We start from the raw sequence: 21,436 nt of genomic DNA on the forward strand, positions 1-21,436 counted from the left end.
CAGCCATGCCATAGGGTGATAAACAAATACCTACACAGCCCAGCAGGCATTGCACCACCTCCCCTTCCCTCTAGTCAACTCTGAAAAATGGCCAGTAAATGCTATGGGCTGTTTGATCATTTTTCACTTTTCTTATCCACCAAAAAATGGTTTCTGCCAGTAAGAATAACTCTCAATGGATGAAATATTTGGGCAATTACTGCCTTGGGAAGAGGTAGAATGGAGGATGAAAGCAATTCCTCTTTTTCTGTCATAGAGCTGAGTGGTTTTTTTGTTCAAATTTGCAGCCAGCCAGTGCTGGGGTACTTCAGTGCTGATCAAACCCTGGACTTCATGCTGCAAGCACAGACCGGAAATGGGAAGAAAAAGGTAAAACAAGAGGCAGCAGAGAGGGCAGTGGCAACGTAAAAGTGAAGGAGCTGGGTTGAAAGGGGCAGTGATTCTCTACTTTCATCAATTCCTATTTCTGCGGCTGACACTGGTCTCTATGTGGCCACAGGCCTGACAGAAAATAACACAGGCTGTGTCAGAGTAAGGAGACTCTCTTTACGCCTGCACCTGAACACCCGTTAATGCTACGTCTCTTTCTCTATCTTGAGGTGGTGGTGGTAGATGGCAAATCTGGCCTCCTTGTTTGGAAGCAGGAACTCCCATGGCAGAAACAACAACTTGATGCACTATCAGTCATGACTTTGGACAAGAAATCTGTTTTTCTCTTCTGGGCTGACGAAGCACAGCCTGTGCTACAGAGTTTGGTGAGCAGCCACCCTTTCTTCACTTTGAGTTTTCTGTGAGGTACATATAATCTCTGTCTTTTATTCCTGATGTAATTGAACTCTAAGCCTGCTATTTGAGACTGCTAGGGACATCTTTCCCTCTTGCTTCGACTTGGATGGACTTCTTCAAGCCTGTACACAGGAGCATATGTATGATTTTTTCACCAAGAAACTTCATAGACTGAGAGCTCCCTTCCACGAAACCAAAATTTTCTGTATTATGAAAATAATTTGCTTTCTCAGCAACACTGAGATTTTCTGCCTGCAACTTTGTTCCCACACCCTGAGAGATTCTTTTCAGCATACCAACACACAAGTCAGCATGGAGTCCCAAACTTCCAGACTGTAGCTTGGCCAATCAAGCCAGCTTTCATAGAGCAAAATCTGAACTTTACCAAACAGAGGCTGGGGAGCAAATTTTGTTTGAGAAAAAAAGTTTTGCACTCTTTCAGCTCTGAAACCATTAAGTTTTTGATTCTCAGTACCAAGCAAAGGTAGCACAATATCAGTAAACAGTTTTTTTTTCTTTGGCAAAGCTAGGCTGCCTTTTGGTAGTCATCTGTAACATTTTTGTTCACTTTTCATTCCATCAGCATCCTGGTCCCAGATCTGAGCGCCCGGGTCTGCACCACCTTTATCTTCTCCATCCTGTTTTCCCTACAGTCCTTTTGGACCTCACCAATGCAACAGACAAAGTCATTGCTTCAGCAGGTGAGTTCAAATGGTGGAGAGACTACCTAGCCTAAAAGAAATGGAGGAATGAAGATGTAGCTGTGAGAAACAAAGTGGTAAACGTGGTATACCACATATACTAATAGGTAGTATTTGAGATCCACCACTCACACAGACCAGCAGTGGGAAATCAGATTGCTCTTTCACCTGAAGAAAGGTCCTATCCAATCCCTACTTTACAACTGAAAGGCCCAGCAAGATTCCTGAACGTTTAAACATGGAAAAGTCTGAGTTTGAATTCATGCATGTTTAATACCAGATACATTCCCTTGCTTTCTGTGGAGCACATCACCTCAGATACACTTCTGTCTTTGCTGGCTGTCCTCTTCTGCCCTTCGAGATAGCAGATGTACTGCTCTTTCCTCTTTCTTTTTGAAAGGGAGAATCCAAAATGTTTCACTGCATGTTTCCAAGGGAAAGTGGATCTAGATTTAACATTTACAAGATCTCACAGTCCCTGTTGTATTTCCTTTCTTTTTCTAAAACAGTTCAACCAACATCCAACTTGTTGAGCATGGCAGGATGCAGGATAAAAGGTCAGTGCATATAGCACTGATTCCAGTAGGCCAGGAAGCAGGGAGAAGCTGCTATGTAGTGATATGTCTAATCAGATTTGTATCAAAAAACAGCTCAGTCAAGAACAAATAGAATATTGTTCTTAGAAGGATTTGTTAGAAGCTGGGATTTCTGAGGTCTGTACAGATCATTCTGTGGTAACTGGAGTAAACTGATTTGCTCCTACTTTAACAATTTACCGTTCTGTAGAGGTAACAGTTTATGCCAGCAGGAGTGGAAAGGAATGTTCTATTCAAGTGAACTGCATTAATTAAATATGTACATCTCGTATGTCAAACACAAAAAAAGGCACCTTGGAACCAAAAATTGACATCGTTGATCTACTTTTCAGTGTATTTCTATGGAAAGATTTTTATTTAAAATTGTTTTCCCTAACGAACTAAGGCTCATGCTATTGAAAAATCAAATTGAATACATCCTCAGACCAGTGACTGTTTGGAATGAGTGAAGACTGTAAGATTTCTTTTGGGTGAAACATAGTTATTATTCCTCACCAATATTTTCTCTCTCTTTTCTGATGAATCAGTTGGAATTAATGATCTCCAGAAGGATGCATTTCACATCACTGTGACAACAACTGCAACCTCTGAAAAACAGCCAGGATTTCTCTCAGTCAGCAAGTTGGGCTTGAAATGGGCCATGATGACACAGGGTCGAATGGTGTGGCTAAAGGACACCACCACTCCCAAAATCAGCCGTGGAGAAGTGAGGCGATTTCTTGCTCGACTGAAATTTGTTGACTTCCCTCACAAGGTGAGATTGTGCAGGAATCTGTGATCAGATGCAGATTGTTCAGGATATATGATTGCTTCTGTACTGATACAGTTAGGTGCTCTCCATGAGGTGGGATTCAAATTGACTGCAAGATGACAGGCCGTCCCTTTGGGTGTAGACTGGACACAGTGTAAGGCCCAGCTATACTTTAGCAGTTTGAGAAGAAGGAGATTTTAGAAAGAACCAGGGGTGACAACCATTAAGGACTGGGAGACTCACAGACAGAATGGAGAGGTAGGGCAGTGGTCACTTTTTCTGACATGGCCAAACAGAGGTCCCCCATGCACCCTCTACCTAGTGGTGTCTAGTGTTGCTGATCAGTAAATTAACACTTTTCTGTACTGGACTGAATGATAATGGATTCTGGCTTTGTTTTTTGTTTCCCTTTCCTTTTCCAGCTCTAGCCTAGTGGTTCCTGATATTTTGACAGGACCTATGACCTGCATGGGGAATAGAGGAAGCTGCTCAGGGGACCTTCAGGAAAACTGCTGTGTAGAGGGAGTGGGAACTAAAAGCACTTCCCCTTTCTTCAGCTATCTGGGGAATATTGCTGGAAGCTGGTTTGTCCTTGGCAGATCTGTCCTGTATCAGATGAACCTTGTTCAGCATCTCCCCATCCATATGCTGTTCTTGCATGCTTCCTTCCAGGTAACATGGAAATGTGAATTTAGAGCTTGTGCGCGCACACACACAAACACACACACACGCACACACACACGAGTTATATATATGTATCAATTTATAAAATATATGTATATTTTTTATACGTTTAATTTATGAACAGATTTAGGACACTCCTTTTTATGTCCAAACAGTATTCCCAGGCAGACAAACAAGCTCAAAGCTTATGGTGGTCTATGATAACTTACAGGCAAATTATGTGGGTAAAGAACACCATCTGCTTTAATCTTCATATTTTTGGAAAGTAGCCTTTGTCTGGCTTCTGCAGGGCAAGTCTTGTACAGCCTTTCTTATTCTCTCAGCCCTTTTCTCCATCTTGTTGCCAAACTCACAAACAAACTGGCTCTCTGGCTGAATTACCTGATGGAAAGATGGCTGCAAGAACATTTTTCAGCATTTGCACTTGTTTCTTTTCCCAGATCCAAGTTCAAGACAGGTTCTTGTGGTTGACCTACATAGAAGCAAAAGATTCACATCTCATTTCTACCTCTTATTCATCCATCCTTAAGCTCTGTATAAACCTGAAGTGTCATTGTAGCATCATGTTGCACTTTGTTGGACTGAGTTCCCCTTTGAAAAGCATTGCAGCCCCCTTGGGAGAGGCTCTCAGCAGGTCCCTACTGGCACTGTAAAGATCACTGGACTATAGATACACTTACAGAGAAGCTTATTCTCACACAACTGCTTGGGAGTTTAGAGTCTCAGACAAGAGGTAGAGATGGAAAGCTCTTCTGTGCATGTAACCCTGTTCTGGTCTTAACTTGACCATTGCCCTGCCAGCCCAGCAGTTCCAGAAGGAATAGACTGCCCCCAAGGCACATTTATTTGCTCTCGGTACATTTAGTTCCTTGAATTGTGCCTGTGAGCATGCTGTGAGACTCCTGTGTTGTAGTTGCGGAGCATCTACATGAAGTTGCCTGCAATAAAGTAACTATATATAAACCAACAACTTTGCTGCCCTGGCAACTCCTCACAATGCAGGGCAGCAACATGTTACCTGTTTTCCCAGATCTGACCTTTGACATTATGCAAAGCCAGGCTGAGGTGAGAATTGCAGATGTCTCTTCTGTCCTCCTGCTAACATGTACTCTTCCTGTTTTGCTGCATTTCCCTCTGAGTAGCAAGGTGATGGCAGCATTTTGATGCTTACATCAAGGATGAACACGTGGGTTTGCTCTCCTGGGTTCTTGACACCTCGTCTTGCTACATCACCCTTTCTTCTTCCTCCCTGCATCTCCACATAAAGCTTCCAGGACAGCTTTCAGTGTAGCTCTTCAGGATTAGCTGCAAGCCCCAAAGCTGGCCTTTGGACCCTTCTCTCCTAATATCAGACCTGAGAACAGTTTGTATATGTTTAATGGTATTTTTGTGTAAATAGCTTTGTATATATTAGCACAACTGTAGCAACAGCTCTAGGCCTGGGATTTTCCTCCAGACGGATTAGTATTTATAATATTATGTTAGTTAATACAGCTGTATAACTGAAAGTGTGAGGACCAGTAATATATGAAGATTAAACAGGAGTGCACCTTTCTGCCTGTAGCCACCACCTTGCTGGGAAAGGTGAGGCATTCATTACCTGAAATAGTTATTCTCCTGAGGTTCTTCCTGAGAGAACTAATATTTGAGTGCAGTGAATTAGCTCCTCCGTAATGTGAATTTACCCCACCCGCACACACGCCCCCACTGTGAATAAAGAGTCTGTCTGTATATTGTTGAGAAAATGTATTTGAACTGTGAACTGCAGTGGAGCAAATAAATACTGTGTACAGCATCAGTGTGTGTCATGTGAATCACCATTTCACCTTTGAGGGATGATGGGTTTGCTTGATTTGGGGATGGTGGTGGTATTTGGGTGGTTGGTGGTATTTTTACATAAAGGGAAAAGGGACAACTGAAGAGAAACAAAAAAGCAGAAGTTCAGCCTAGGATTCTTAAAGGATATAGAGAAGCACAAAAGAAAGTGTCAGACAGGAAAGTATCTCAGAATGGGAGCTGGAGGGGGCAAAGCAAGGAAGGTGCATATAGGAACCTTTACAGATAAGAGATTGGAGAGGAGATATTTGAAAGCAACCTCCCATTTCTACTCCAGCAGCACTTTTAATCTGTAGGACAGGAGACTGGGCCTACAAATGAAGAATAAATAGGGTCTTCAGGGAGGACTGCAGCAACTCAGTATGAGCACCTATGACCTACATCTTAGCACTGAACCAAAGAGGTTGCTGGAATGGCAATGTGACTCCACCCAAAGAGGCCCAGTAATGCAATTTGCCAGCTGGGTTGGGCTGAGTCTATTTTTAACTTAGTGCAGTGCTGTTGGGATTAGGGCACCTGCCTCAGTTCTGTCTGACAATGCTTGGATACAGATGGCACCAATGACATTTACCCTCAGTTTCGTCGTTCCCAGCTGAAGACACCTTTCAGGCTGTGATCAGAGAGGACCTGTCTTGCCTCCTATTGGCACTGCTGTTGCCCTGTTCCAATGCCTGACTTTTCTTATTCTCACCACCTGAACATTAGAGAAAGGAAGAGCACCCCCAAGAACTTGCTAACAGTAGTGTTAGTGTTTGGTTCAGAGCTTTTTGCTTCCCAAACCCCACTGTTCAGCCCCTGTGCATTCATCCCTAACACTGGTCTTCTCCAATTGTCTGTCCCAAGACCTCATCCAGGTCCAGCTCTGGTTCCCGCTGCAGCACTTTCTTCTGCAGCTCAGAGTAGAAATCAACTCCCTCGGACACTGAATGGAGGGGCTTGTCTCGAGACTCATAGTAGCTGCTTATTTGCTGCTGTATGAAGTACTGGTGGTGCTGAGGCTGATCCTTGAAGCTCATATCATAGCCCTTGATGTGGTTGCGTTTGAACTCCAGCACTGTCTTGGTGTAGGTGTTGAGAGTGGTGACAGCAGAAGCCATGCAACAGGTGAAGGAGGTCCAGGCCATGCTGCAGGAGAGAAACAAGAACAACACTGCAGGTAGAAGCTGCTGAACATGAACTACAGAAAGATGAGAGATGTCAGACTAATAAGCTCAAATAACTTCACCAAAATGTTTTTCAAGTCAGCTATTATGTATCAGCTGGGGTTAGCTTCTTCATTCTTTGGAGAAAGAAATCCTGAGCCACGTGTCTAGTCTCAATGCTACAGGTACAGATCTTTTGGACTTTGCTCAGTGAAGATGTCAAACCAACAAGCAATTTTATTTAAACTGCAGAAATGCAAGGCATTTTTGAGAGCAACATCACAGGTGTGGCAGTAGCCCCTGCACACGGAAGAACTGAGACTAAATAGGGCAAACAAGCATAGAGGCAAGTCTGATTAGTCAGCGGGTCAGAAGGCTCTTGCTTAGGTGTGTCTCCATTGTTTTACCAGTTCTTGGTACCTACTCACTTAAGTAACTCGGCAACTATTTGTTAAAGCAGGGGATGAGGAGATTGAACAGTAGAACCATGTCTTTGGAAACACAAAGGGTCAAGGAGGGAGGAGAGTTTAGACAAGATATAGCACGTCTGAAGACCCACAGCCCAGGGAAGTGATGGGTTGCAAAGCTCACGTACTAGAAAGCCCAGCCATAGTCCCATGTGTGCGGCCTCCAGTCCTCTGGCCCCAGATTAACTGTGGCTTGGAAGACTTGGCTGTACATCATGTGTGCCACCATCCCAAGGAGACCTAGTAAAGAAGACAAAAAAAAAAAAAAAAAAAACAAGGAAGATATGGCAGGAGCCAGAGCTGCATGCTTCAGCCTTGTGTGGAAGAGGAGGCTTTCCTGTTGCTGTGCAGGGCCAGCAGCTGCTATACCACCTTCCCAGGGTTGCTCCTGCACCATTGTCTCCTTGCAATTCCCATTAACTCTGTTTCTTTTTAGACACTTTTTAGGGGCTTTTTACTGCTCCTTTCATTCTGATTCTCATCAACAGAGGTGAGTGAATGAGAAAGGCTGTCAGTATATTTTTATTTCTGCCCACATGTGCCTGTCTTGCTGCCAGGTTCCACAGTAACACACTTACCTGACAGCACTGAGGAGACAGCAGCAAAGGCATTGAGCTTCAGTCCACAGACAGGATTGCCGGTGTGCAGCATTTCCACCATCAGGAGGATGAAACTGATGAGCAAGAGGCTGATGTACAGCATCTCTGACCCCAGTGACAGCCACAGGATTCCTGCCAGGAATCAGAAACCCCTCACATCAGTACCAAATGGTTTCTTCAAGGGAGAATACTCCTCCTTCCCAACCTAATCCTGAAAGGAAGTCTGTTGGAGAGAAGAGAGGTGGGGAAAACAACCAGCCCCCAACCTATCAGCAAGGATGCTGAGGGGGACAGAGTGTCATGGAAGATAGCTTGGCTGATCCAACACTGCAAAAGCTGAGAGGACCTAAAACAGCTGCCTTATATAAGCCACTGATATTCATAAACAGCAAGGTAAAGCCATGGGGGATATCTTGCTTGAGCAGTTATATTCACCACTCACTCTGCTGCTTGCATGGAGAGCGGGCACATTCATGCAGGGCTTATCAGTGGGACTTGAGTCATACCACAGCTCTCAGCCCAGCTCATTGTGTGGCAGGGATAGAGGAGAATGAGAAAAGACATTCAGTAATGCTGGGCTCTGGAAGAGCACACGATTCACTAAAGAAGAAATATTAATCTGACAAATGAAGCAGCACTGGGAGCACTACTGTTAGCAATTGCTAATGGCCCTAGAGGAGTCATTCCACTGGAGAAAAGGAATGCGAAGGAAACCCTCTTAACTCAGCTCCTCTCCTCAAACATCGTTATTCCCATTGAGTCACCCAGCTCTTCAGCAGGAATTAATGAGTTGCATTCCCTGCACAGAGGAGCTGGTTTGCTTGCTGCAGCAAGATCACAGACTGTTATTTCAGAGGTCAGATTGCCAAGAGTGTCCTGGAGGCCACAGGCACCAGCAGTGCTCAGAAGGCTCTGTATTGCTTTTCCTGTGAAAGCAGACTGGTCTCACTGCCCATGCTGGTGGCTGCTCTGGAGGCCTATGTCATCTTACAGTGGTACTGTGTGTAGGAAGGCGTGAAAGCAGGTGATAGAGCTGTGATACTGTGAGTGCCATGCTCATACTGATACTCCAATTAATCTTGAAGACCTCAGTGTCTTATAGAACAGAGGCTTTCTTTCAGATTTGGGTTGAAATTAATCAAGAAGCTGTAGGAGGAGTGTGAGGAGGGATAGACATATTTACAAAGATGTATTCTGGTTGCATGAGTCTATTTTCTCAGTCTTGGGGAAGACATTGGAACCAATAGAGCCAGAAGCCCTGGCAGAGAATGGAGCACGAGAAGGTGAGGAAGCAAAAAAAAAAAAAAAAAAAAAAAAAAAAGGAATTACTGCTTCCAGTGAAAGGAGCATATTGTGGAAAATGCAAGAGCAATTCCTTTTGCGGGGAAGTCATTTATTTATGACAAAATGGAGATCCATGTGATTTCAAAATGATCTTGTAACATCAGCGTCATTTGATTTGTGTAAATGCTCTTTTAGAAAGAATAAGCATGAGAGGTTAATGTGCACAGTGCAACACTGGTACTGTACCCTTCATCTATGAATGCATAAGGTTTTATAAAAACAGGTCATCATTCTTAGCCATAGGATAGAGGAAGCAAGACAGAGAAAGAAGGTGAGCTCCACTAAAAGACTCATTTCCTTTCTGGCTGCTGTAGTTGCCCAGTGTGTGTTCCAGCCCATCCAGGTGTACTGACATTATCCCCAGGATAATTTGAACCATGTGACAGTGATAGGAACAGTCAGCTCTCCTGCCCAGATTTGATATTTGATGAGGCAGAATTTCACTCAAAGTGTGCCTTTTGGATGTCCTGATTACTTAGGAAGTGACTGGGCTCCCAGAGGCATCCAAAACTGCAGTACTGAGTGAACATCCAGCGCAAGGGAAGGAATGCCCTTGGGTGATGTCTGTCCCCTCCCTGTTGACTACATGAGTTGACAAGCTTGAACTTGATTACTTACTAAAAGAGATGAACCCCACTTCATGTGGGAGGAGGCTTGGAGATTCTGTTGCTGACCTCACAGATGATAGTAGTTTGGGCAAACATCTGGGAGGAAATCTTTCTATTTTTAGCATCCACAAGGCCTGAGTATTTGGGGACCCACCTCACTGTCCTCACGCAGGAGAAACGTTGCAGGTCCCTTGTCCCAAGGTGGTGCACTGGGTAGTTACGGTGAGATATGGGGATTTGCTCTTACCTCTCTCTGCAGGTGGAGAAAGCTCAATAAAGCTACGGCATTTCTCCTCTGAAACACAAAAACAAGGATATCAGCTTGTAAAACAGTGTAGGATAAGGTAAAAGAATACTTCTCCCTCCCTCTCTCTTCATTGCACGGCCACGGTCATTTGTATCTACCTGCCAGATCTTCTCACTTTTGATCTCTTTCTGACCATCCTTCCATACTCTCATGGGGCATGGTAGGAGAAGGCAATCTCTGGGTAAAACTAGGGGTGGCCCGTCTAGAAAAAAAATCAGCAATTTTTAAATGTTGTCAGTCTTTGGTGAATATATAAATCTGCTGCTACTTCTTCACCACTTTATTACCAGTCTCTGAGGGCTGTTGCTCAGGGCAATTGAAATGTAGCTTACAACAGACCACAGACCCACCTCTTCTGAAGACATGTATTCCCACTCACCTCAGGCAAATCAGTTTGCAGAATTGATTTCCCAAGAAGAAAGCAAAAAAATTCTCTTCCCATATATTTCATGTTAGAGATATGAGATCCTCTTCTGAGACAAAGAATCACACAGAAAGTAAGTCTTCTGTCGTCCCAGTTTAGGCATACTATTTAGACAAATGTTTGTTTTTGCTTTGGCTTTTTATAGAGGCCAGATACAAACTATTAATGAAGGGTCCACCATTATTATCTTTAAGTCTTTCTTAGCTGTGTACTGCACCACTGCATTTGAGGGTCCTGTCCTCTATTTGGCACGGTATTTTCTCCCAAGAATACAAGCCTGCAGTTTTTCATGTAAGAATCTCATTTTCTTAATTTCTATCCCCAGTTCTAATCTCTCCCAATCCCCTGTATTACTTCTATCATCTGTGGCTCTCAGGATGCTACCCAGTTTAGTGCCATCTGCTGTCTTCATTAACTTGCCGCTTGCTACTTCACCTAGAACTTTAATGAGGTTATTCAGTAATGGTTCATCTAAAGCTGATCCTGAGATTAGCCTGAATAATGAAATCCTTTCTCCAGCTCAGTTCAATTCAAACTCCTGTTGCTGATCAAAGTCTTGTTTTTGTTTTTGTTTTTTTTAAGTTGTTGTTCTCTCTGCGCTTGCTTCAGAGACCCTCAGCAGTGGGTAGATAGTACTCACTTTATAGGAAGCAGGGGACTGAGGCTGACTATGACTACCCCATGCTCTGGTGCAATCCAGATGTAACACGCTCTCAGCATTCCTTCAGGCATCAGGGTTATTCCAGGACTGCCTGGTGGCCAAACAATTCTTTCAGAGAAAGCTGTCAAATTACGTATTCCCACTCCCACAAGCACCATGGAAACACACTCCAGACCAAATCAGCCCCAAATAAACACATCTCTTTCCACAGTATATATGTAAAAGCTCATAATGAAGCAATCCCCTCATTAGGACATGAGATTTTCAAGCATGTTCCTGCTTCCACCTCTCTTCTGTCTTTTGTTCACCTTTATGTATGTACGCATCTATGCATGTATTCATTCATTTAATTGATTTTCACAGTCTTAAAGCAACAGATAAGAAAATGAGCAATGCTGTACTAGAATGGTCAGTCAGTTAGAGAAGGGGAGATAGACAAGATGACCTTTAAGGATTCCTTCCAACTCAAACAGCTCTATGATTCTATTTGTGTTGGGTAGACCTGAAGAGCAGGGCAGTGGCTCAGTGGAAAGTGACTTCATCATTGCATCTTTAGTTATGCATCTCTCTGATGGCCATCTTCTGGGTCAGTTCTGATCCCCAATATGTGCCAGGCTGTAAAGTGCATTTGTGCACTGCGAAGCATCCACCTGTACTGATGTGGCACCAATTCCTGCAGAAGGACTGCAGCAGGACTGGGCAAGAGCAAATTCAGAGTGAAAAAAGACATGGGATCTAATACAGGCTGCATGACCAGCCTCTGGCTCTCCACAGTTTGGAGTGCCAGTTTATAGTCAAAAATCACAAGTCAGACCTGTCACAATATCACAGAAATTACTAAAAATTAAAATGCTGTGTCTCTAATCTCAAGTCAATTTGCCTCCTACCTTTGATTTCTCTCTGGTCATAATCTCAAGCTTTTCTCTGCATCAGTAATGCAAGACTTCTCTTTCTCTCCTTATTGCTTTTTGTTTGTTTGATAAAAGCCCAATCCCTATTCATTTCATACATCTCCTCAGTTTGGTGATTTAAGGAGAATGTCAACAAATGTAATCCTCACAGTTGTTAACTACAAGTTGACAACACCGAATTAAAATCCTCCTGTTTCAATTTAGCAGGGGATATACACAGATGTGCCCTGTAGAGCATGAAGTGAACTATGTGTAGGAATGGAGTTCAGGGGAAGGAAAAGGAGGGCCACTCCAGTGCCCATCAGGATGAATGGTACAACCACAAAGTCACCGTCACCATCACCTGCACTCCACAGCCCCCATTCCAGACAGAAGGGTATGCCAGAGACAGGCATTCTGCCTTGCTACCATCTGTAAACATCTCTGTGAAGGACAGAAGTACAAAGACAGTGCACAGGGTTGGTGCCATCAAGGAAAACGAAGAAGGCTGTTCTCTTAAGTGCTGTCAGCCTCCACCTTTCAATTCTGAACTCCTGTGGAGTAAAAGCAAGGGGAAAAGTTGTGGCCATCTGGGCAAGACGCTACCTGGCCCTTCCATGCTCTCTTCACAGGAAAGCCACATCCCCGTGTGGAAGTATCTGAAGGAAAAGCGGTCATCCCCGGTCTCCCAGCTGTAATGCACCTCCTCCTGGGCTGAAGCATTGCTAGCAGCTGCATCAGGCGTAATGGGGACACCGATGCACTTAGAGTCTTTGCTCTTCCCACACAAAGGCTTGGGCACTTTCTGGGTCCCGGTGCACCAGTAGCTGCTGAGCAAGGCGGTGGTGGAGAGGCTGAGTGCCAGCAGGTTCAGGATAACTGCCAGGAAAGCACGGCGCCACGGCAGCATCTTCAGCAGCTCCATCTACAACACAGAAACAGAGGGACTGTCAGACCAGCCATCTAGTGTCATAAACCCTAGTTTTTCCAGGGGGAGCACATGGGGAAGGGATATGCATAGGAGAAGCAGTCTGTGCTCCTCACAACATTCCAGCGAAGAAGGACCCTTTTCCTAAAAGCCAGAGCAGTGGAGAAATAGCTCAGTTTCAACCATTTCAAAAAACGCTGGAGATGTGTACTGGGGAAGAGAGGGCGACCCTGTGGAACTACTGGGACTAAATGCACTAAGTGAACCAATTTCCCCCAAATGCCAAGTGTTTCCACTACATGAAACATGACGAATACTTTGTTCAGCTAAATGAGAATTCTTTCTGCCACGTACCCCAAAACGCTTCTTCAAGCACCGTTAATTCCTTTACCTAAGGAGGCAGATAGGATACTGATTTCAGAGAGGGGAAAGACAGGGAAATGTTCTCAGATCACACTCAAAACAGTGGCCTGCCCCAGGAGGACACCCAGCTACCCACACCCAGCAGCTTGAGTTCAAACTCAGAGCAGCACCTCCCACTTGAGCAAGCACTGCTCTGCACATCATAAATTTCGTAGAATGGTTGGATAACAGTGTCTGTGCTCTCATACAGAGTGCCAAAAGGCTGTTTTTTTGTTTTTTGTTTTTTTAAGAATGAATGGTGTCACAAATATTATTCTCAGTTTTAGCTCATCACAATAAGTAATTCTGAAGACAGTTTGTGTACCAGGGTCCTGTGGTCTTTCTCTCTCAGAGAGAAGCTTAAGATTTTAAGGTTCCTGCAAAACCCTGCACTGACTTCTGAGTACCCATCTTATCACTCCACAGATTGATTAGATGTCATCTACCCACATATCAACTTTCATGTAATCAACGCATGCCTCTTCCCACATGGCACACCCTATGTTTGGCACAACTTCATCCAGATACTCCCACCCTTTCCTATTTATGACTCTCAAAATATATTTGACCACAAATAGATTTGGTTTGTACAGACATTGCCTGCTGCTGGCCTCTTCACACAACTTCTGTTGACTCACTCAACGCTGAACGTGTGTGAAAGGCCCAGCATATTGTGGACAATACTATGAAAAATTAGAAATAAACAATCACGTTGTTTGTGACAGTCTTACAGGAATACAGATGAAAGCGATGCAGTTAGTTAGCAGCACTTTTTTCTGCTAACCAGCAAGCTCAGAAATGTGGCCAACAGAAATGCTGCTGAAACACTGCTTAGAAGATTTGATTAGCATCTCATCACTTAGAAAACAGTGCCTGATCCAGAACATCTTCATCAAAGGCAAGAAAATACTCAGTTCATGAAAAATTCCTGTACCGTCTTATGTTCTGGCTTCTTTTGCTTCCTTCAGAGCACTTATTTCAGCAATTGAAACCCCAGAGATGGAACCATCATAGTGGCATGGTAACTAAAGAATTCAATGATCTGGAGGCATATTGGATACCACCAACCTTCAGAGTGGTTTGTCAGTTGTTCACTCATTCTTGGTTATACTTTCCTTCACCAGGTTTCAGTTTGTTCACACTTTTATTGAAAATAATCTTTCCACTCACAATGTTGACCAAAAAAAAAAAAAACAAGCCAAAACAACAAACAAATAAACAAAACACCTAAACATTTTTTTTCCTAATTTAAATTCTCAGTAGTAGGACAAAAATTCTCTCCAGCTGATTTGTTACAGTTGGTCAAAGGCCATATTATTTCAGAACCAGTGACAAGGAAAAAAAAAAAAAGATAAATGAAGCAATTCAGAAGCAGGAACTCAACCAGTGATGCCAAGACTGTAGGAGATAAGAAGCAGATCTGAACAACATCTTCATGAGAACATTTTCAGAAACGTTTCCCTCCATAAAAGCCATACACTGACAGTAACTGACCACAGTACCTAGATAACCCCCAAAAGGAAAGAAATTTGCATTTACCTTACTAGCAAGTCCTTGAAGTCCTGTTAATTTGGAGGAGTAATACAGAAATAGAACTCACAATTTGTCTTCGGTTTTACTTGTCTCTAAATTTCCCAAGAAACCAAACTGCTTCAACCCTCCTTTCTCCTTCGTCTCCTCCTCTCTTCCCTTGCCCACTCCCTCCCCATGATTATTAAACGCTATCCCTCCAGCCAGCAGCTGGTTTGTGGGAAATGGTCATTTTGTAATCTACAATGCAATCACAGCACAGCTGTTCTGGGAGATTATATGGGAAATGCTTGGTGCTGCGGACTGGGATTAAGTGCAGCATTCACAGAGTAAAAAGTTTCTGTGAAGCACAGAAGGATTCCAAGCTATCTCTGGGCAGTGGCTGTTTGGAAACTTGAATGGAATGAGATGGCAGCTCTCTGATTGGTGCTGCAGGGGACAATGATCTTAGCTTAGGAACTACCAACATTCTGGGCATCAATTAGTCCCCTCCTGTGCACACAACCTCAGCAGATGACAAGGACCCAAAGTTCCCATCTTTGGGATGTCTTCCTGGCCAGATTCCAATCACAGAAAGGGGAGAAATAAAAAGTGGGGCTAGGATAGCGTATGTGACTGAATTTGCTCTGAGTACTGTGCATTTCAGACTCTAAATACATCTTGCTCCAGCTCTCCCCACAGGCAATGGGAGTTGTAATGAAAAAAAGGAGTCCCTTAGCAGAACAAGTGCTGAGTGACAGACAGGCCCTGCGAAACAGTGGTGAGTCTAACAAGTGCAGTACTCAAAGGGTGGTGTCCCTCGTATTTGCAGCTTTACCAAGGCATGAAGTTCACCAGGAATTCCAGCTCCCAGCAGCTTCACATCAGATGAATTTGGAAAGCTAGAAAGAAACAGAAAGATTCACACTCACCCAAAGTCCCCTCTGAGCTCCTGCCTTGAAAGCTTAGAGGCCCTATGATACTTGAGGGCTTAGTTACAGCTTGTTTAGCAACAGAACAGCAACAGTGGCATCACCTCTCATGAGAAGGAGCAGTCGCTAGAGGGCTCAGAGCAGCTCCACGTGGAATAAGGGTGTGAGAGAGGTGCTTCTCCCACGCTGTGCTTCCATCATGAGACGCAGGTGTACCAATAGCTCTGGGGACTGCACAGCCCAGGGGTTCAGGAGCCTGCATAGAGGCAGTGCTGTTACAGAGTGCTGACCCTCCATGCCTTCAGCATTACAGTTGATGGCTGCACAGTTATTTTCATCCCAGCCACTGCTTAAGCTCCTCTAATATAGATAATCATCACTAAGATGGGCTAACTGAAGGCAATGCTGAATGTTTCCGTGCTTCACAAGCTGTCTGGGGCTTTTTGATTAAAAGCAAGGCTCTGTTTGACACAGATGTTCTTAATTTGCTGAAGGAGCTGATGCTGAAAAGAAGAGCAGTAGTATTTTTTCATTGTTTTGTCTCTGCATCTGAAGACCTTAAGTTTGGCTTCTTAATGCTCAGTTTAAACAAGACAAAACAGAACAAAAAGCCCAAGTGGTTCTCAAGCCCAAGAATAAATCAAATTTCACTACGAATAATCCCTAACGTTCATAAGGTTCTAATTTTAAGCACAAGTTCTCATTAAAATCCAGGATGCTATGTCAGTTCCTAAAGCTAGGATCATGGAATATATATTAATGAAATGTGACTGAATTTAGATTTATGGACATGGGCTCAGGTTTAAAAATAAATTTATCAGATATATGCTACGGCTTTAAAAATATGCCAGATTTAGTATCCTGAATAATGGCAGATATTTATCCTTCCAGAAGATGGCAATCTTTCTCTAGTCTTCTTTTCAGGAGTCTGCTATTCCTGTGTGAGCCTGGGAGAAGCAAAATCCAAGTTTGGACTTCTATCCCTTCTGTTTTTGCAGGCTTTTTTTTTTTTTTTTTTTTTTCCCTTCTTTTTCCTCCTTCTTTTCCCCCTCATTGGTATGAACACATTCTCTTTCCTTCCCTTGGGGATGTTGGGCAGTGGATCCTTGTCTTTCAATTGTATGAGCCTGAGAGACTTTTGAAATCAATGGGGAAAGAAGTGAAATGGATGCAGAAGCCCAACTGGTCATTTGCTCCCCCTTCTGTCCTGCACAAAGTTATTCTTTTTAATACATTTCTCAGCATTTTGTCAAGTAACCTACTAACTTTTTCAGAGTATTTCCATGCCCAGATTATTGTGCACAGCTCATAGAACATCAACACAAGAGCATGTTTCCTGACATTAGACAAAATTCCCTTAGCAAAATATTCTTTCTTTTAAAATCTCCATTCCAGCTTTGCCTAAATCTAATGAATTACAGACAGGAAAACATCATTCTATCTGTCTCTCCCCCTGCTATGCCTTCCAGTTTTCTCCTCTTTGCATCTGGTGTTTCCCACCATAGTTTGGCTTTGCTACAGGTTTGAGATGTCTCTTTCTTTTTGAACTCAGTAGTAGCCAGTCCCTGGTGACTCGTTTCAAGTTTGCCCGTTGATGTGAATACCCACAGCAGTTGGTTTCCTGTTCAATCAGCCAAGCATTTGGTTTACAGAAACAAAACAAGGGAACAAAACACATGACACAATCTCAGCAGAACACCTCTGTAGAGATTGCCAAATCTACAAAAGCCTGGGGATTTAGAAGAGGTGCATTTTCATCCCAGCTGTATCGTACACACTTAGGGTGTATCCTGCCCAAAAGTGACACTCTTAACTCCCCAGGGTTGTTGGTGATAAAGAAGGGCAAGAAACCCTTACCAGATAGGGCCCAATAATTACAATACTTAGCTGGCAGATCCCAAGAGGCACACAGCTCTTCATAGCCCTCTACTCAGCTCTGCATCCCAGGTGTACCAGAGACCATATACTCTCCAGACATCAGTTCTTCAGCCATCCTGAGGAGAAAGAGAGGAGAAAGAATGGCTATTTACACCCATAAAGTCACTCTGTGGAACCTGGACAAAAGCACGCTCATACTCACCCGGCATTCCTCACATTCTTCACACATGACACTTCCGTGTACCATTCACCCCCTGCTCCTGTTTGTGCTGTTTTTGCAGGAAGACGTCCAACGCTGCTGTCCCCTCCCTCACTGCCACACAGCCAGCAGGATGTGTCTGGGCGGCAGTGACACCGAGCGAGCCAGACTTCCTAAAGCCAGTGACAGACTGCAAATGCCAGATTTCTGCCTGAGCTCCGAATAATTCCACTCAGATTGTAACCTTTATTTAGCTGTTTGTATGATGCATTAACTCTTGCTCTGCGAATGACCTCACCAGGCATTTTTTTAGTCAAAGCACATTTAAAGGTGAATTCTGTTTTTAAACATGAACAGCTTACGTTGCTAGACAGCACGTCTGTGGTATAACAGGCATGAAGATTGAACTGGAACAAGCACAAAAATGAACATAGAAGCTTGCCATTAGTTTTAACAGAACTTTACATTTTTTTTCCCCAAGCAAGTCTTAGTTAGTTGTTTTCTGTTTAACCTTTATTGTTTGAAACATTCAAAAACGCATAGAAAGCAAATCAAAAAAATCAAATGTATTTACACAGAGGATTCACTTAAAGATTCCAAATGCCTCCATTTCTAGATATGCAATATAAGACTATCCGAAGGAGGGATGCTCTTCAAAGAATGCTAAAACCTGCACAAGATGAGCATGGACTCGCCTCACTTCTTTCTTTCTTTTTGACTGTCAAGACATTCTGTGAGATCTTACCAGATGTTTTGAAATGCTGCAAGTTTGTAGTTTCATTGGCTTTCTGAACTTTCTATTTCATCATAGTACTTTATGTCAGTGTCAGAATCAGTGTCCACTTCTGCAGAGTACGTCTTTACAATTTGGTAATCCCTTTTATGACTTTTTTTTTTTTTTTTTGCCAGTTTTAAATCTACCCGTTATGGGATCTCAGTCTGCTCCTGCAAAGAATCAGAAACACCTAGACTCAACGGCTGTCACAGGTTCATAGTTTTTTGTCATCAAGAGGGACTGGTACAACACCACAGTCTGATCTTTTGTATAACAGAAAGCAAAGAATTCAATCATTTCTAGATAAAAACAGAGCTCCTGCTGGAGCTATAGCACATATTTTATACAGCTAAGTAGTATTGACTATGCAATAGGATATGATGGAAAACCCATCACATCCTCAGAAAAGTTGTTCCAATGGTTAGTTAGCCTCATTCTTAAAACTTTGTTCTAGATTTGTAATCAGTGCATGTCTGCTTCAGTTTTCCCACCTCATCAGTCTGTTCCAAGACACAAATAAAGAGCCTGTGAAATGATTTCCTAAAAATGCTATTGTAGGAGTCACAAATCAATGCATTTCATTAGAGGCACACAGTGTGATCTAATGAGCTGGCTGGCAGCTGAAATTCCTGTTTCTGTGCTTGGCTCTGACACATGATTTTCCCCTCTTATTGGCCAAGTCATTAGAGGTGCGTTTACACTGCAGTCAAAGCAGTGGCAGTGATGGGGAGTAAACATTTGGTGCTTGTTTTAGTTGGGTGTTGCTAACAATTTTGCTTCAGCAAAATGGAATGCAATGCAGGATATAAACCTCAGTCCAGAAACGGGGTAAATTAAGCTGTGCTGAATTCCACTTTGCAACAGCTAGACTGATAGTTCAAAAATAGCTTGTTTTCCTACACCATGAAGTTGGGCCTTCACAGTCATTCCCACGGACACACTTCTACAGCACAGCTGATTCTTGTTGATGTTGGAATCAACATAAAGCTGGTGGGAAAGAGACACTGTATTGATAATGACAAAAGCAAAAGATCTAAAATTAGTGTGTTCAGAGAGTATGTTGCATATGCAGGTGATCTTATTGTCAAACAAAAAAAAAAAAAAAAAAAGAAATAGAAATGGAAAAACCCCATAGTTTTTGCACTTGGATTCCACGTATGGAAATAAATATATCAAGACAATGTTTTCCAGCTTTGTTAAATCTTTATTGCAGTATGGTGAATCAGAATACGGAGAACTAGAGGAAACCTCCAAGAATACCCAGTCAATTCACCTGCACCAGGATGACCTAGACACCATGAAGACCTTCAAGCCTACTCTTGAGGTTTTTTGTAAGGTTGCTCTGAAAGTAATGTCTCCTATTTATTTCTATGGAAATTACAACAGATACAAAGAACACAATAGCGCTATTTGATAGAGCACATTATCAGCTACAAAATACTATTTTTCAACATAGTTACCATTCAGTTTGCACAGATGAACTGATCAAGATGTTCTTCTTTCCATGATGTGACAGCTCTGCATGGACATCTGGAATATTGCTTGTCCTTCACATTGGCGTTGCCACTGCTGAAATGAATCACCTACCATCTCACTGTGATCATATCCACTGTTTGATCTCCATCAACATTCAACAGATTGATGAATGTCAATGGGTGCAACTTTTTCTGCATGGAGGAATTCAAACATGGTTCAAAAGCACTTCCGTGTCAAATTCCATTTTGTCAGAATGCCCCTCTGCTGCCACCTATCTCACAAGAAAAAAAAAAAAAGAATATTGGCAGGAAGGTTCAACCTCTACTGTCACACCACCAATATCCACCTCTGATGTCATGGGCCAACATAATAAAATACTTTGGGAGAGGTCCTTGTACTACATCCTGGATTTAAATCATTCTATTCCCTTGTTTTATCTTCATTTCAACCTACTCAAAATATCCATCAGAAAACTATTCTATCTCTGCTAAATGCTTAAGGATTCCATTGCACATCTGAATTATTTACTCACACGGATTATCCCCTGGAGGTCATTGAAGCTCTATGGTTTACTGAAGTTATACTCACATGCTAGTAATTGAGGAACTGAAGCTTCAAAAGCAGACTCCGAGCTAGCAGAAGAGGTTTGGAAATCAAAATGAGTAAGACAGAGAGTTAGCTTTTTTGAGGTAAGGTGTGGGAGGTGTTTTTGTTCTTCAGCTATTAAAAACTCCTTTCCTTGGCATTCAGAGAAAAAAAAAAAAAAAGAAAGAAAAGAAAAAAAAAAAGGAGAGAGAACTGGGAAAGGAAAGATTCATGAATCAGGTGGCAGCATGGCAGGAGGCACGGCCACCTGGGTGGCCAGGAGGCATAAGGGAGTTCCTCAGGCCAGCTTCCCCAACAGAGCAGAGCTGGCAGGGAGCATGAGTCGGAGGAGCTGAGGTCTGAGACACTGGTCTAAAGGGAATCATAAAACCACCCTTCTTTAGAGAGCTGAGCAGAGGTTATGTTACAGAGGTTGCTTTGAAATAGACAGCGCTAAATATTGCAATTCCACATTTTATCTCACTGGACATCGTAGTAATTATCAAAGATTCAAGCCTGAGGGCATCTCTTTTTTCCCAGACTTAATGAGGATGTCATATCCCTCTCTGTCTCTCCATGGTCCCATGCTGCCTATGCACTGCGGTGGGAACCAGGCCTGGACACAGGGCAAGGGTGCTACAAGTTTGGGGCACGAGCCCCACACCATGGCAGGCCTGAGGCAGCTGATGGTGCTATTCAAAGGCCTCTGAGAAGAAGGAGGGCTTGGTGTCCAGCACTCGCTTGCATATGCTTCCCCAGCTGTGGTGTGGATGTCTGGGCTCTGCTGCAGCCACAGGTACCCAGGCTTCCCCACACAGCTGGGGGGAAGGGAGTGTCCCACTCAGTGGAAACAGAAACGAGAAGTACTTTGGCGATGGCACACAAAGAGCTTGGGCGTCTCCCTCTTTCCTTCTGTATTTCTCTTCCCTCCTCACAGCTAGATTTCTAGGTGCCTG

General features: G+C 43.3%; 2 protein-coding genes across 10 annotated transcripts in view; one reads left to right on the plus strand and one right to left on the minus strand.

Annotated features, from left to right (window-relative positions):
* Positions 1-5,313, plus strand: part of FAM234B (family with sequence similarity 234 member B) — a 21,301-nt gene extending 15,988 nt beyond the window's left edge. For both annotated transcript variants that reach the window (XM_003202213.5, XM_085224796.1), the window contains 5 exons: positions 288-369; positions 600-755; positions 1,370-1,487; positions 2,611-2,837; positions 3,257-5,313. In XM_003202213.5, coding sequence (XP_003202261.1) covers positions 288-369; positions 600-755; positions 1,370-1,487; positions 2,611-2,837; positions 3,257-3,262 — 589 coding nt within the window. In that variant the 3' untranslated portion in view covers positions 3,263-5,313. The remainder of the gene's footprint in view (positions 1-287; positions 370-599; positions 756-1,369; positions 1,488-2,610; positions 2,838-3,256) is intronic.
* GSG1 (germ cell associated 1) lies at positions 5,252-17,912 on the minus strand. Of its 8 annotated transcripts, none has more exons than XM_019614280.3 (9): positions 17,648-17,912; positions 17,446-17,561; positions 15,672-15,823; positions 15,474-15,537; positions 12,403-12,721; positions 9,762-9,809; positions 7,542-7,694; positions 7,092-7,203; positions 5,252-6,479 (listed from the first exon to the last, which is right to left on the minus strand). In XM_019614280.3, the coding sequence occupies exons 2-9, from the start codon at positions 17,485-17,487 to the stop codon at positions 6,164-6,166; spliced, it is 1,206 nt and encodes a 401-aa protein (XP_019469825.1). In that variant the 5' UTR covers positions 17,488-17,561; positions 17,648-17,912; the 3' UTR covers positions 5,252-6,163. The 8 variants fall into 8 exon arrangements, with proteins under 8 accessions (XP_019469825.1, XP_085080936.1, XP_085080969.1 ...); XM_085224810.1 differs by having other exon boundaries at positions 17,425-17,561; XM_085224843.1 differs by lacking the exon at positions 15,672-15,823 and having other exon boundaries at positions 17,648-17,662.
* Positions 17,913-21,436: the final 3,524 nt, after the last annotated feature.

The sequence above is a fragment of the Meleagris gallopavo genome, chromosome 1 (assembly GCF_905368555.1).
Source record: "Meleagris gallopavo chromosome 1, MGAL_WU_HG_1.1, whole genome shotgun sequence".
NCBI classification, from domain to species: domain Eukaryota; kingdom Metazoa; phylum Chordata; class Aves; order Galliformes; family Phasianidae; genus Meleagris; species Meleagris gallopavo.

Coding starts and splice junctions, on each gene's coding strand:
- GSG1 (XM_085224810.1), bottom strand. CDS start 17,487: ATGAAGAGCTGTGTGCCTCTTGGGATCTGCCAGCTAAGTATTGTAATT. Junction 15,824..17,424: donor TAATTATTGGGCCCTATCTG/GTAAGGGTTTCT, acceptor GCCTCTATGCAG/GCTCCTGAACCCCTGGGCTG. Junction 7,695..9,761: donor TTCTCCACCTGCAGAGAGAG/GTAAGAGCAAAT, acceptor GATTCCTGGCAG/GAATCCTGTGGCTGTCACTG.